We start from the raw sequence: 14,731 nt of genomic DNA on the forward strand, positions 1-14,731 counted from the left end.
CACATTTCAGATCTCAGAAACAGAAGGAGCAAAAATATCATCTGCTAATCCCATTTCAGTTCACTGACTTGGTCTGAACCACGGAATCACTTCACGTCACCCTAGGAGCCTCTTACCAACAGCAAAGATAAACAGGCACTACTTAATTCTCTCTATTTAAAAGAGAAACTTTGAGGGCTGCCTTCCACCCTTCTGTGATCCTCTGGAGCAGACACTTCTAAAACCGACAGTTCAACACCTCTCCAAAATGGCTCCTGAGAAGGCGCTCCAGCCTGTGGAATCCAAGGTCTCCCCAATGCTTCAGCCCTGACGCTGGCTTCCCCAGTAGAAGAAGGAATGTCAGGGACATAAAACACTCTCAATCACCTTCAGAAAAGCAGTCACTGCATTCTGCATAAATGTTTCATGAGGACAACTAAACCGAGCTATCTCTTGCCTGACTGGGTTTTCTAAACGCTCATGCCCCAAAGTCACTTTCTGTCCCTCTTTCCCTTGCTGAGTGTTGAATATTTATGTGCTGCTCACACTTGTGAGTACATGTGCAAATCACAGTCCAAGGCAAACTTCTGAACTGGGTGAGAAGCGCTTCCAGCCACCTCTGTCACGTTGTCGTTTTTGAGTAAAGAAGTGTCCCGCTACTTTCTCCCAAAATTCTCTGTGAAAATTATTCCATCTACCTGCATCCACAATAAAGAATCAATAGTTGGTAAGGTAAAAGCTTTATAACTTCCTAAAGATATAGATGTTAGCATTTGGACTTAATCATTCGTTTCCAAAGAGAAGACATCAACTATCAACACTCTGACAGGCCACCCACATTTGTCACGCAGGCCTTTCCCATACACCCTTTGGTTCAGTCACTACAACTTCCTGTTGTCAGCTCATCCCAGTCTTTGGCTCTAAGCAACTAATGTACCCCTCAGAAGTTGGACTATTGAAAGCTACTGTCTTAAAGACTAAGTTTCCATCCCAAATTATAGATCTGATCCCTTTGGCAGAGCAACAATGGCAATATTGTCACTAATTTATAAATTTTTATGATTATTTTTATTTGACCATGTACTTAGAGGGTAAAAACAAATTAAAGTTCAAAATGTGGTAAAGCAGAGTATCAGAAGGTAGAATTCCATGTCTTCCTGGTGGTCTATCTCTAATACCCCCCTGTTAAAGAGAAGAAATGTTGAAGAATACATGTCCCCAGGTAATAACTCAAGAGGATCAGAGACCCTGAAGTCTCCCCTGCTTCCTCAGTCTAGACAATGACTTGATATGCATTTTCCATTTTTTACTCAAAGACAGGGTCTGCATAGACACAGAAGACGACCCCGCCCCACAATCCTCGCTATCTCTGTACTCACTTAATATTGGACCTCTAGGGAAAATAGTTGTGGACTTTGAAGGTCTCTTGTACTCTGTGCAGCAGAAACAGCATAGATGAAAAAGACCAGTGTTTAAGGGACAATTCCTACCCTGCTGCCTGTGTAAAGGTGAGTGGCTTCCCAGGCTTAACCTTACTTGAACCCATGTCTTAATGTAACACAGAGAAAGACTAGAACATACCCGAAAGAGCCTGACAGAGAAAACAAAGAGAGGGGAATGGGTTATCTATCATCCTTCTCCCACACTTCTGCCTCAGGCCCTTGATTTTCCCTAAGAGTGTTGATGCCCCAGACAACAGTGGCCAGTAATCTATCACAAGTATTTATGGTTGGGTCAATGCCACATAGAACACTCCTGCACTGATATGGATTTAATCCCCTCAAAAGAAAGTTCACAATCACTGATACAGTGATTACTCCAAAATGCACAGGATCAAAACCTAGAATGCCTCTTGATACCTGTCCGTTATCCAGCCCATATACATCTGATGACTTGGGTTCAGAAATTTTGATGATCTGAGAACAAAATCCTCCTAACCCAGCTCCTCGGGAACTTAGTTCCTCCCCAAGTGTCAGCTTAAAGTGCCATAGCTTTTTAAGACAAAGAAAATACAATTCATCTCCAACTACTGAAGTTTACCTAAAGTCTTCCAAAGATTTCTTCTTCGTTGCTCTCAAACCACCGGTCTGGCAGCAGGCAAATCTGTAATCAATGACCTGGTAGATGATCGGATTGTACATCGCTGCAGACTTGGCAAGGAGAGTGGGCACCACAGAGAGCTGTATGGGAATGGAGTCTGGCCTTCCAAAAGCAGACCACACGGAGACCACTGCATAGGGAATCCAGGCAATCAGGAAGCCAGCACAAATCAGCATTGCCACCTGACACAGGGAAAATGAGAGACAGTGGGATCAAGAGAATTCATAAACAATCCAAAGTGTTGTGACAGGCCTAAAGGAGGGGCAAGTCCTTCGTCCCAAAAAAAGTCTCGTTTTGATCACAGAGATTGCGTTCCATTGACTTCTGAGAAGTTGGCACAATCCTTATCCCATTTGCCACATCCTGTCTACTCTCCACTTTAAAATTCCAATGCCCTCAAAAAGACCCAAAATATAACCCTATAATAGTGTCAGATTCTGCCTACATTGGGGCAAGAGATCATAATAAAATGATACCAGTTCTCCTGAGCTTGCCAGAGTCCTCAACCCACGTTCTCTTGCAGACCTAACAGAAAATAAGTCCATCTTGATGAACTCTTAAATCATCTCCACTGGCCTCGGGAAACTGAGAAGTGTTGTCCTAATTTAAAATTCTAATTTGCACTTTCTTCAGAGATTTTCACTAAATGTTGACTCTTCTGGTTCAAGTTTTTCACAAGTTAAGAGGCTTGGATCACAGAAGTTTCCCAGATATAAAAGACAAAAAGAGGTTGCGGAGCTTCAGCCAAAGCAACATAGAAAGTTTTCTCTCATGAAATTAAAATAATCTCTTAATATTTTCAGACCACAGAATAATTGGAAATACAGTTTAAAACACCCTCATAAGTTTTCACCTTGCCAAACTCAGTCCTTTTAGGTATAACCCTAACTAGTACCCTACAGCTGCTGATCCTAATAGGTATCTTAGTTCAGGGGAGCAAACAGTTTTGGCAAACGCTTTGGACAAGACCCTAAACATGCCCCAGTTCCTGAGTGGTCTTCTAGAGTATAAATAATAGCAGAGCACAGCTGGATATGGTTTTGGTGTCAGCACGGAGGAGAACAAGTTTGTTTCTTATTGGAATAAGTAAGAGCTTCATGGAGTATGTTGTACAGCCTCTGCACTTGGGCAAGGTGAAGGGATAGCAGCAAGAGAAGCTGCAGGGAAGGCACCCCATGTATGAGTGGAATCTGTCCATGTACAAATGAGAGAGCCACAGAGATATGGACAAGCTGCTCAGGGAGGTAAGGCTAGGAGCAGAGAGAATACATGTGTGTTCAGGGTTTTGTAAAAACATATTGCTGAGTTCTCTCTTACTGCCATGTGCTCTGTAGCTTGCAGAGGTTTATGAACAGAAACATGGAAGATTAGCCCACATGAAGAAATTGCCTGGAGAAAACAGCGAATAGACAGACCACTATCCATTCAGCCAACAAGTAGTATTGAGAGTCTGTTTCGTGTACAGGACACAGGAAGGACAAGCAGACACATCCCTGCCCACCTAGAATTTCCACTCTAACCAGATTAGTTTAGACAAATGTCAAACAGAAATAAAAAGGTTTTCAGTGAGACTACTAACCCTAGGAAATGAAGTCCAGGGTCGTTTTTTTTTTATTTTATTTTATTTTAAGTGGCCTATTTCGGAACCTATGTAAAAGAGAGCATCACTAACTTCTAAATGTCCTTACGCTGTTGTTCTTCCAGTGAGCTAAATAATAAAGCTGAACCTAAATCAGCACTTGAGCGTGCTTTTCCTTTCGTTGGTCTGCATTCATTTTAATTTTCCTGCTGTATCTTCAGCTTTAGAATTCTTGGCATCTCTCTCCCTAGCTTCGTGAAGTTGACATAACAGGTAGAGCATCACTCAAACCTGACTAATAGTCGTGCTAAACCCACTGACTACAGAGACAGGAATGAGAGATCTAGCTTTCCTCACTTTTCCTTGAGAGCTTCCTCAGAACTTGGGAAGATGAAAGAACGGTATGAACAAGGGTGTCGTTGTGTCTTCCTCCCATCATTTGACCTAAAAAGACAACAACCGTTCCTGATATCCTGGTCATGATGTGCTCCGAAGAGGTGTGAGACCTAGCATGCTGTACAAACATGTTAAATTACGTATAGATGCTCTTTTTTTTAAGTGGCACAGCTGGGTGCTATTCTCCGTAATAAAGCTTGTGTTTGTGTGTCTTCTATGAGCACACACATATGCATGTGCATTTCCATGTGAATTAGTAGGAGCCTGACTGTTATACACAGGGAATGATCCAAAACTTGTCTGTCTGTGACCTAAAGAGCGGCATGAGTGTGAGATGTGTTGCCATGGAAACCTACCTTTGCAAGATATGTAAGAACGAAGCATGAGGCTGAGTTTAGGGATAGGACACTTGCTTAGCAAGTGTTCCATCTCCATCCCCAGAAACACACACACACACACACGAGAGAGAGAGAGAGAGCGAGAGAGAGAGAGAGAGACAGACAGACAGATTGGAAAATATATTCTAAATTCTGGGGTTGCAGAATTTAGAATATTTCACTCAAGAATTTCAAGGCTCAGGAGGCTCAAGAGACAGAGACAGGGTCACGGGTCAAAGAGAGCAGCCTGTGCTTCCAAAGAACTCAAGTTCAGTTCCCAGCGCTCACAACCACTCGACAGTCCAGCTCCAGAGAATCCAGAGCCTCCTGTGGCCACGGGAGGTACCTGTGCTCACCTGCGCATATCCGCACACAGATATACACACATACACATGATTTAAAAATAATAAATCTTCAAAAAAGGAATTTCAAGACTCATCTTCAACACTAATGGCAGGCAAGAAACTTCTCCGCAATACTCAGTTTGTTCGACTCTACAGAGAACGAGAATCCCCAATAGATGAACCAAAGGAGCCAGGACTTGATCGAAAGCCCTGCAATAATGCTTCAGCTATTAAGCTGAATCTTTTTCTCTTCCATGTCCAACACTTCTAGCCCGGTCTGACTAACACACACCCTCTATTTCTCTTTCTGAGCTCGCTTTTCCATCATCCCACAGAAACCTACCCAGAAGTCCTTTCTCTCTGATTTAGTGTGACTTTTGTTTCTAAAGAGTGGATGCCCCAAGGTTCCCAGTAAGGCCCCTTTTTTCCTAAAAACACTAGCTACAATAATAAAGCTTGTGTTAGCAGCTGTAAAGCCCCATCTTTGGTTCTAGGGTGAGTCACAGGGTGATCTTACGCCATCTTGAAAGCCATTGTCTGTACCACTGCCAAAGCCATTGACAAAAAACAGGTTAGCACAAATCCCATCCTATTTTCTACTTTTATGGGAATTCAGTAGGAACAGGGAAGGTTTTTAACATTCGTGCTATGTTTTCTTTTCTTAAAAGATGCAGAAGACTTGGATACACTGTGTTGTTTTGTTTTGTTAACACAGCCAGTTAAGTACTGTGGGGCTTCTGGCTTCAGAATAAAACACTATCATTAGAATCAAGTCTAAAACAAAAAGAAGGGGCGAAGGTGAGAGGTGTGGAAAGAAAAGCACATGTGCGTGGGTGAAAAGTCAAAGCCAGGCACATCCATTTCCGTTGACCTCGTTTTAAATTATATTGCACAGAATGTCAATCATTCAGGTAGTAAATCTGGGCCAGCGAAATAAGTCCCAGAGTAAAGGTGCTTGCCACCAAGCCAGACAACCTGGGTTTGATCCCAGAAACTCAAGTGGGAGAAGGAGAGAAGCCATTCCTGAAAGCTGTCTTTTGACATCCATTCATGCAATGTGACAAACATGGGCACAAACACACCAAAGGGAAAAGAAACTAAATTAATTAATGTTTAGGCTTCTATCTATCATGCACTTTCTGAAACCTTCGTGACATTTTCTCAGTCCAATTGGACTGGGCTTCAACTTTTCCTGAGTTCATTCCTTATTTTACCCAATTCAATCTCACTCCAGCTTCCCGACATTTACTCCCCAGGTATCCCCAGTACCCCTCGCTCTTCCTAGGCTGTTTATTTTTTAATGACTTCATCCCCATCGCCGTTTCTTGGTTCACTGACAAAGCACTAAAAGCTCTGGTTCTTAAATTAGAACAGTTTTGTGGGAGGCAATTCACAGAATTCATGTTTAGCTTGTACAAAAGAATCACACATCTGCAGCTCGGTTCATTTTAAATAAGTCTTGCTGCAAAAGACCCAAGGACGCCAGTATTCCCCAGCTCTGGTTCAGGGTGGCAGCAAGTATTACCAAGTAATGGTGCCCACATATGTTCAGTTCTACTAAGTTAACTAACTAGTTAACATTGTCTTAAGATGAGGGGCTGAGCTTAAAGATTTAAAGCTATCCATGATTCTGAATTATCAGAGCAGGCAACAGTTCTAAGGAGGGTGGCTCCCTCCTCTTGGTGTGAGGGACATGGTAGAAGGATGCGGGGTCTTTGGCTGTGAGATACTGTGTCTCTCCATGGTCCCAATCCTATTTAGCTCCACTGTCTCTCAGAAGAACAAAACTCTGCTGCTCTATGCACAGCCATTTCAGGAGTCCAGTTCCTCCCACCAAGCTCCTCTGCCCAGATCTGAGTCAGGCTCAGCTGCACGTGTCCTTGAATAATGAAATCAATGGGCGGAGGCTATAGGATTGATGTGAAAGGAAAAGCATGAAGGAAGGAAAGGAGACAGAACGAACCCTCCATCCATGTTTGAGTTACATCACCAAGAAAGTGATAGCAATGTGAATTTGATGGCTGAGGTGAAATCAGTGTGCCAAGAGAAAGGTAGTAGAGGGTCCTGCCCACTGCCGGACACTGTGTAATTGACCTATGTATGGGATGGATGAAAAGACCGAGATATATTATCATAGATATATTAGCAAGTACATAGATCTGCTCACAACTAATTAAAATTAGATTAAAAGACAGTAATGCCATTTCTGGGACAGCTGCCTTCCATGTGTGAGTATGCCTGTCACTAAGTGATACTACCAAAATGCAGAAAAGTAAAAGGCCAGTACGGAGGCATGCCAGTGACCCTAGCACTCAGGAGGCAGAGGCAGGAGGATGACCATGAGTTCAAGGCCAATATTTTTTCAGAATGAGTTCCAGGACAGCCTATACTATAGAGTATATTATTGAAGAAAAAAGTAGAAAGTATAAAGGGTGAAGGGAAGGGGAAGAAATAAGTAGGAAGATGGGGACCCTGACTGCGGCCATAGCTTTTTGTACCTCAGTTCCCTCGCACACGTGTAAAACCAAGAGAAAGGATCCCTGGGCTCTCAGGCCATCTTCTAAGGGCTCAGGTCATCCAACAACCTAACATGTCTGCTTTGAGCTCCTTTTGTTTACCCACAGAGTGACAGCTGAGGTCAACTGTCTCACACCCTCTTCCACAAACTTGCAAAGAAACTTTTCTGGAGTCTTTGGGGGGGCCTGCCATCTGTTAGCCCTGGCTGCAATCCAGGCAGAAAATATGAGCTCATGCTTAAGAAAAAAAAATTCCACACTTTCCAGCTGCAATTTTTTCAAACCTTAAAAATACCGCTACTCTAAAAACAAGCAAAACCCAAGACCGAAAGAGAGGAGGCAAATTAGGTCGCTCCTCCTCCTGCTCATCTGTGTTTGGGAGTTTAAGTCTATAACTGAAGATGATGCCCCCAGACTAAGCCATGGCCTGACCTAATGAACACGAGATAGTTTGTAAGGGCCTGATCAACAGAGGAAGGGACATGGTGGAGATGTGGTCGTTATAGGTGAACCAAGCTCCTTAGATGGGACACTGTTGCCAACAGGAAAACAAACAGCTACAGGACCCAACTAGAATTACTTCGACAACTGCAACAGGCCTTGAAATGAGCCAAAATGTATAACCAAATGGGCAGAATCTCAGTGTTTTGAAGTTAATGACAATGCCATTGGACTTGCCGTTCCTTCTCTCTCTGTCCCACACCTGTACACAGATGTGAAAAGCTAAGGCCTTATATGTTGCATGGTTTGCCCGAGATGGGTCAGACTGGAGTCTGGGTTGTAGGTTATAGCACTGAGTTCTGCTGAGTGGAGTAGAAATTATCAAAAGGTGTAGATCTGGGCAGGAACCTGGCCCTGAGACTCAGGAAGGGATGGCACTCAGGCCCCGGCCAACGAGTGGTTCTGATTAGAACACACCACCTTGGATGAGGGAAACTCTGGCCCTGGGTGTGCCGTTACCACAACCTGATGCACATGAGAATGGCGGGTGACAGGAGTATAGCTGTTGGCTTTTTCTACACTTCTGACTCACATAGGTAGCTCTCACGCTTGCTCTTCCAAAACAATTAAAAATGTTGGTGATTTCTCAGAACAGGATTCAAATACTGATGACCAAAAATCAATAAGAAATGTTAACAGTGTCTATCCTCTTGTGGGACAAGTGGGAATATTGGAAATAACAAGGACTTTGAAATTCTTTTTTTTATTATTATGTCTCTCTGGCCTAGTTTTTCTTTCCTTCAGCAAATAGTTACTAAGCACTTAGCATGCTAGAGGCAATGTGCTGGGTTCTGGGGACAGGAAGTGTTGGAAGGATGTGGTTTCCCTGTAGGTCCTATTGACTGGTAGTAAAGAAGGGCATCGAACACACACCACAAGAGGAGTTTACAATTGCAAATTAATTAAAAATTTGACAATTCCCATGAAGTAATCATAGTAGTTCAGTAAAACATTCAGACAGGAAGACCTTAATTCCATTTTTAAAACCTTTTTCTGAGAAGTGGCCTGTAACCTTGGGAAAGCTAAAGAGAACAAAGAGAAAGAACTAATTGGTTTTAAATAGAGCAAGTGCTTCTACTAACAGCCCTTGGCATCACGTAGGGAGTCCTCTGAACCCGATACCTTACTGATCAATGGGTTAATCAAGGAAACAAGCCACCTGAGAAAAACTGAATTCATAGCTAGAGTTTTGGTTTTGTTCTGTTTTTTTCTCAAGAAAAGGGAAAGAATGTAGTGAAAAGTCCCAAAGAAAGAGATGCTCAAGCCAGAAGTCAAAGAACCACTTCACAGTTAGCAAGGTAATTAGGTCGCCTTCATGATGTATTCAATGGAGGCACCATGGTTACCATCTAGCAAGTGCCAGAGTGCAGAATGCAGACCCTAACAGATTGCAATGCATGTCTGTACCTCATTCATCCTTCTACAAAGACAGAGAGATAAATGTTCGGCTCAGTGTGACAGGTGCCACTAAAGGAAACATGCCAAATGTCCTGGTGCCCTACAGTAGGGAACTTAAACTCTCTAGGACAGTTGAGGAGGAGTGTTTAATAATAGCGAAAGGGATGGAAAGAGAAATCCAGAGTCTGGATTAACTACAGGTCTGGATAGAATAGCTGATCAGTGTACCTTAAAGAACAAATCCGGGGTGCCAAGGTATTTGGCACAATAATGTTTGAAAAATTCGTGTGTCCTTTCTAACATTATGTCCAGTCACAGCACTGCCCCCCTTATTAGAGGAGCTACAAGAGGTTCAATGCACTGGGCGAATAATTTTATCAGAAGAAATATTTGCCCCATGCAACAACTAAGCATTCATTTTTAGGTATCTCAGTATCAAAATAGAATTTTAAGTTAGTTAAGCATGATAGAGTATGGCTATAATTCTAGTACCTGGGATGTGGAGACAGAAGGATTGCGAGTTCAAGGCCAGCCTCAGCTACATGGTGACGTTAAAGGCAACCTGGGCTACATGAGATAGTGAAGAAGAAAAAAAGGAAGGGAGGGAGGGAGGGAAGGAAGGAAGAGGGAAGGAAGAAAGGAAGGAAACTTGAAACCCACATGAAGGTAAAAAATAGTTGAGAATAAAGGCTTTTCATTTTTTTACAGTGAAAAACCATTGAGTGTCCACAGCCAGGGGCCTAAGTGATGCTGAGAATGCACAAGAAAGTACACACTAGTTTTCCACCCCAATAGATGAAATGTCTGTAGTCCAAAGACAAGAAAGGACCTAGAAAGGGTGAGAACAAGTCCTGAACTGGCCTTTCTGAGCTGAGTGCCACAGATCAGAGCTGCAGAGAAAAGCCACAGGGCCCTTTGCATGTGTGAGGAGGTACAAACCGAAAACACATGCCTTCCTCATCAAGGTCTTAGCCACGTCCAAAGTGTCCACTGTATGGGTTGCAGAGGAGAGGGAAGCAGAATTGAGACACTGCTTACAGAGGCCTTGGGATTAGGATAAAGAACATGCAGTGTGCTACAGAGGAAGAACAGAAGGAATTAGATACCTCAACAGAGTCAGGACAATGAACAGCAAAAACCTGGCTGGATCTCCAACCAACTGGGACCGTGACACTTTAAAGACCTCTGATAGGCAGCTCTGAGTAGAGTCGGAGAGAGCCTGTGCTACTGAACTTACCCTTATTGGCCAATAATAAACCGTGCTTCAGAAAGTCGAATGTATTTAGAAAGGTGAGGTTAAGTTGAGCCACAGAACCAGAGAGTGCAAACAGATTGTGCATTGTGTAAACAATACGCATATGTTTAGACAAATACACCCTCTACTTCCATTTGTAGTATGTGGGAGTCGGAAAAACCATCAACAAAAAAATAATTAGAGAAGCTACCAGGCTTGTAGACAGATGCCATTTCAAGTTTTCTAGATGAAATCAGACCAAAAGAGGACAGATCAAGATAACAACCCAGCTAGAACTACTTAAATAAATTTATTTTGACGATAAAATCTTGGCCGGCAGCCTTGAAGTTACACACTTCTAGATCATCGTGGCGAGTGGGAGCTCTGAATTAGTGAGAAGCTGAGCAGTCCTGAGCAGGAGCTGAAGGAAGGGAAAGACAGATAAGGGCCCTGGGAGCTTCTTCTTCTTCTTCCTTCAGTAGAAATGTGTTGGAATTGGTGTCAGTGTATAACGGATATCAGGGAGGTTCAATGCTTTTCTTTCTAGGTTTATTTTTATTTTATGTGTGTGGGTGTTTGCCTTCATGTCTGCTCAGCTTGAGCATGTATGGTGCCTGAGGAGGCAGAAGAGGGTGTCCGGTGAGTTGTAGGCTGCCGTGTGGGTCCTGGAGGCCAAACCTGGTTCCCCTGAAGAAACGGTGCTCCTAACTGCTGAGCCGTCCCTCCAGACCCAGGTGATACTATTCTTGTTACACAGTGAGAAAATGGACTCAAAGGAGCTGGGTGTTAAAGCACAAAAATGGACTCAACAAATTGTTTTTACTCATTTGTCAATGGGTGTGTGCATTTGTGTGTGTGTGTGTGTGTGTGTGTGTGTGTGTGTGTGTGTGTGTATCTCTGTGTGTGACAATAATCATCAAGGAATGGAAGGCTATCAACTTGAGAGTGACAGGGGATATGAGAGGATTGGAGGGAAGGGACATGGTAGAGACTGGAGGAAAAAGAGAAAGGGAAATAATATAATTATATATTTTATTTATATGTAAAAAATTAACCAATCCATGAATTAAATCTAAAGAGAAACTAGGTGTCTCGTGCCAGGTTACAAAGGGGAATGGGTAGGATGGAATCCAAACCCTCATCCGTTGTCAAATTCCACATTCTTTCCCTTTACTACCACATGTAAAGAGCCACCAGCTGCATCCTCTCACCTTTACCATAATATCCAACCATTTCAGAAGCAATCTGATAAGCTTCTCCAGCAGACAGTGTGGATGGTAGGAAGTCCTTAAAATGCCCACCAGAGTCCAGCAAAATGGTATGAGCTCTAAAGTATCTTATGTCATGATTTCTATAAATGTATCTAGGTAGGTAGGTAGGTAGGTAGGTAGGTAGGTAGGTGGGTGGGTAGGTAGATGATCGATAGAGATAGATAGATAGATAGATAGATAGATAGATAGATAGACAGACAGACAGACAGACAGACAGACAGACAGAGACACGTATAGAGAAGACAATCAATAGGGATTCTAGGTTTTCCTGGTCCCAGCCGTCCCCATGCCTCTCACCCTCTGACCTTTGACTTCCCATCTGTAAAGTGATTGCAGTTACCTTGGTCAGCTTCACCTCCAGCACATGGCTGCTATGAATCCGACTGTCGAAATGAGCTACCTCTTTGGACGACGACTTCACCTTGGCAATGATCTTCACATACGAGAAGACAATCACAGCCGTTGGGAGCAGGAGGCAGAAGAAGAGGATGCTCAGGATGAACACCTGGCCCCCACCTGAAGCCTGGGCCAGCCACCAATCCAGAGTGCACGAGGTTCCGAAGGGTTCGGGTGCATAGTCCCCCAGGCCCACCAAGGGCATGGTGGTCCAGAAGGAGGCGTATGCCCAGATGACTGCCAGGCAGATGTAAGCATGTTTTCTCTTCAGCCAGACCCCTGGAGGTGGAAAAAAAAGCATTACCACACAGAACCTGCCCGACACCCGTGTACCTCCCCTGGACATGTCAAATTCCATCTCCAAAGATTCATTCCACTGAATTCTGGGAGACGTGGACAGATAATTGAAGCCTGGGGGAGAGCGAAGTCAAGGGAGGGAAAGTTCCAGAGCTGGAGCCTTTGTCCAGGAGGATGCAATTTGAAGAGAACTCACAGGGACAGTTTTCTCTAGGCACCTAGGAGCTTCCGGAGGGAGAAGTGACACAGAGGGAGGGGGAAGCGGGCAGCCAAAGGAGGAAAGGACGCTGAAGACAATGGAGGAGCTTGGGAAGACGGCTTGAGAGTATGTCAGGAAGTGGTCCAAGAAGTGAAAGGAGCATCCTTCCCAGGAGGTGAGAAATCATAAAGGATTGGCTGTGTCTTTCAAACACCCTTATTCCTAAAACCTTCTGTGTGTCTGTACCCCTTGTTTACGTAAAAACTGGCTGCGTGGGGTTGGTGGGTCCTGACCCTGTGTTGTGGCATGGAGGAGGGTGACTATGCTTAGAAATTCATGCAGTTTCTTTTTCCATGTTATTCACGGGACAGTCAAGCACACACAGCCGTGGTGGGAGAACAGCAGACAATCTGATTAGGCACACATGCTGCAAAGGTAACTCTGAAAAAAACATCTTCAAGAAGGTTGTGGGGGCAAAGCTCCGTGTAAGGATACTAGTTTCTTAACCAAAAGGGAATTCCAAGAGGAAGAAATGCTGCCGTAATTTAACATAAGTCGTTAAAAAGAAGTAGTGAAGGACCAGCGATCATATTCCAAAGTTCAACACAGCCACCAAAGCCAGATTAGCATCAGTCACCATGGAAGTGTTCTCTGGCCCTCCCTTGTCACACTGGAAGGAGGGCCAGGGGGTGGCTCCTTGCTGCCTTGGGGGCACAGTAGCAGGGGAGAAATACAGAAACACGTGGAGCAAAGCTAAATGATCCCTTCCACACGCACTCAAGTCTGCTTCTGCTCTGAGCGAGAGAGATGTGAGTCCCTAAGACCACAGTTCTTCGGAGGGTAGTGTCTCATGTCACCTTTCTGAAGGCCCACCGCCCTGAACAGCAAGGGAAGTTGTGCTGATGCAGAGCTTATGGGTTTGTTGTTGGTTTCTTTGTTTTCTTGTTCGCTTTGTGCCTGAGTCTCTAGCCCAGGCTGTTCTCAAACTGGCTGTGGAGCTGAGGATGTCCTTGGACTTCTGATCCTCCTGCCTCCTTCTCCCAAGAACTGGAATTACAAGTGTATGTTCTCACTGTGCCTAGTATATACGGTGCTGGGGGTAGAACCCGGGCACTGTGCATGCCAGGCCAGCACTCTGCCAACTGAGCTGTCTCCCCAGTCTTTGCTTAAAGGTTTTGATGAAGTTTAAAGCAAATGAAATAATGTCGGCTTTGCAAGATATACACATGAACATGAACATCTACTCCTGTGTGCGTGTGTCTTGTCACTAAGAAAAACATAGAACCAATTGTTGCTATGCTCAGTTGTCTGCGTTTGCTCGAATACATGCCATTACACACCACGAAGTACACAACTTCCTCAAGCCCAACCCGAGAAGGGTAGCGGTCGGGTAGCCACAAAGGTTTGTCAGCCCTTGATCATCCACGATAACGCATCAAACACCGGCAGAGACCATGAACATATACTCATAAGGATGTGCGGAGGCATACGGATAAAGCATTGAGAGTGGGGGTTACTTAGTGAGGTGCTTTGATACTTACGTTCCAGTATGGAGAAAGGCTGTCAAGTACAGGAAGGAGGAGATTAGTAGATGGGTCTGTGTTGCTCCAGCAGTCAGAACTAGGACCAATGGGTGGAGGTTACTGGGAGGCAGTTTCGTCTCAATATAAGGAATAACATTGTAACAATGAGAGCAGACCAATCAGAGAATGGGCTGCCTTGTGCAAGAGTAAGCTCCCCGTCACTGGTCACTGGAATTGTGCAAGAGGCCAAACGGTCATCTCTCGGGGATAACTGTTTGCAACATTACATGGTGGGAAGGTCTGACGTCCCCAAGTGACTTTTAAAATTCCAGTATGCTAGAGAACACTGTGTGGAGGGTCCAATAGGGAATCAGATCAAATGGTGAGACATCACTGAGGGTCAGCCTTAGAGGAGTCTAGGTAGTATACACGTTTCTCATCCAGTTCCTGCCCTGCCATGATTCTGGTGATGGATAGCATCCTGTCTTTAGTTGATAGCAAGTTTAAACTCAAGATGACATTTTAAAACAGAGATCAAGGTTTAGTCTCCTCAAGTACTGCCAGGAAATTGAACTTTCTATCTTCTTGTCTATAAAATCTATGATTTTATTAAAACTTAAG

At 44.0% G+C, this 14,731-nt stretch overlaps 1 protein-coding gene across 1 annotated transcript in view; it reads right to left on the reverse strand.

Moving 5' to 3' along the window:
- The window catches only part of Opn5 (opsin 5), a 49,672-nt gene that overhangs the window by 21,192 nt on the left and 13,749 nt on the right, over window positions 1-14,731 (reverse strand). Inside the window, exons 4-5 of the mRNA XM_041655195.1 lie at window positions 12,036-12,370; window positions 2,020-2,261 (exon numbers count right to left, since the gene is read on the reverse strand). Coding sequence (XP_041511129.1) covers window positions 2,020-2,261; window positions 12,036-12,370 — 577 coding nt within the window. The remainder of the gene's footprint in view (window positions 1-2,019; window positions 2,262-12,035; window positions 12,371-14,731) is intronic.

This window comes from Microtus oregoni, unplaced genomic scaffold (genome assembly GCF_018167655.1).
Source record: "Microtus oregoni isolate MIOR12 unplaced genomic scaffold, Mior012 000007F_ref0000211, whole genome shotgun sequence".
NCBI lineage: Eukaryota > Metazoa > Chordata > Mammalia > Rodentia > Cricetidae > Microtus > Microtus oregoni.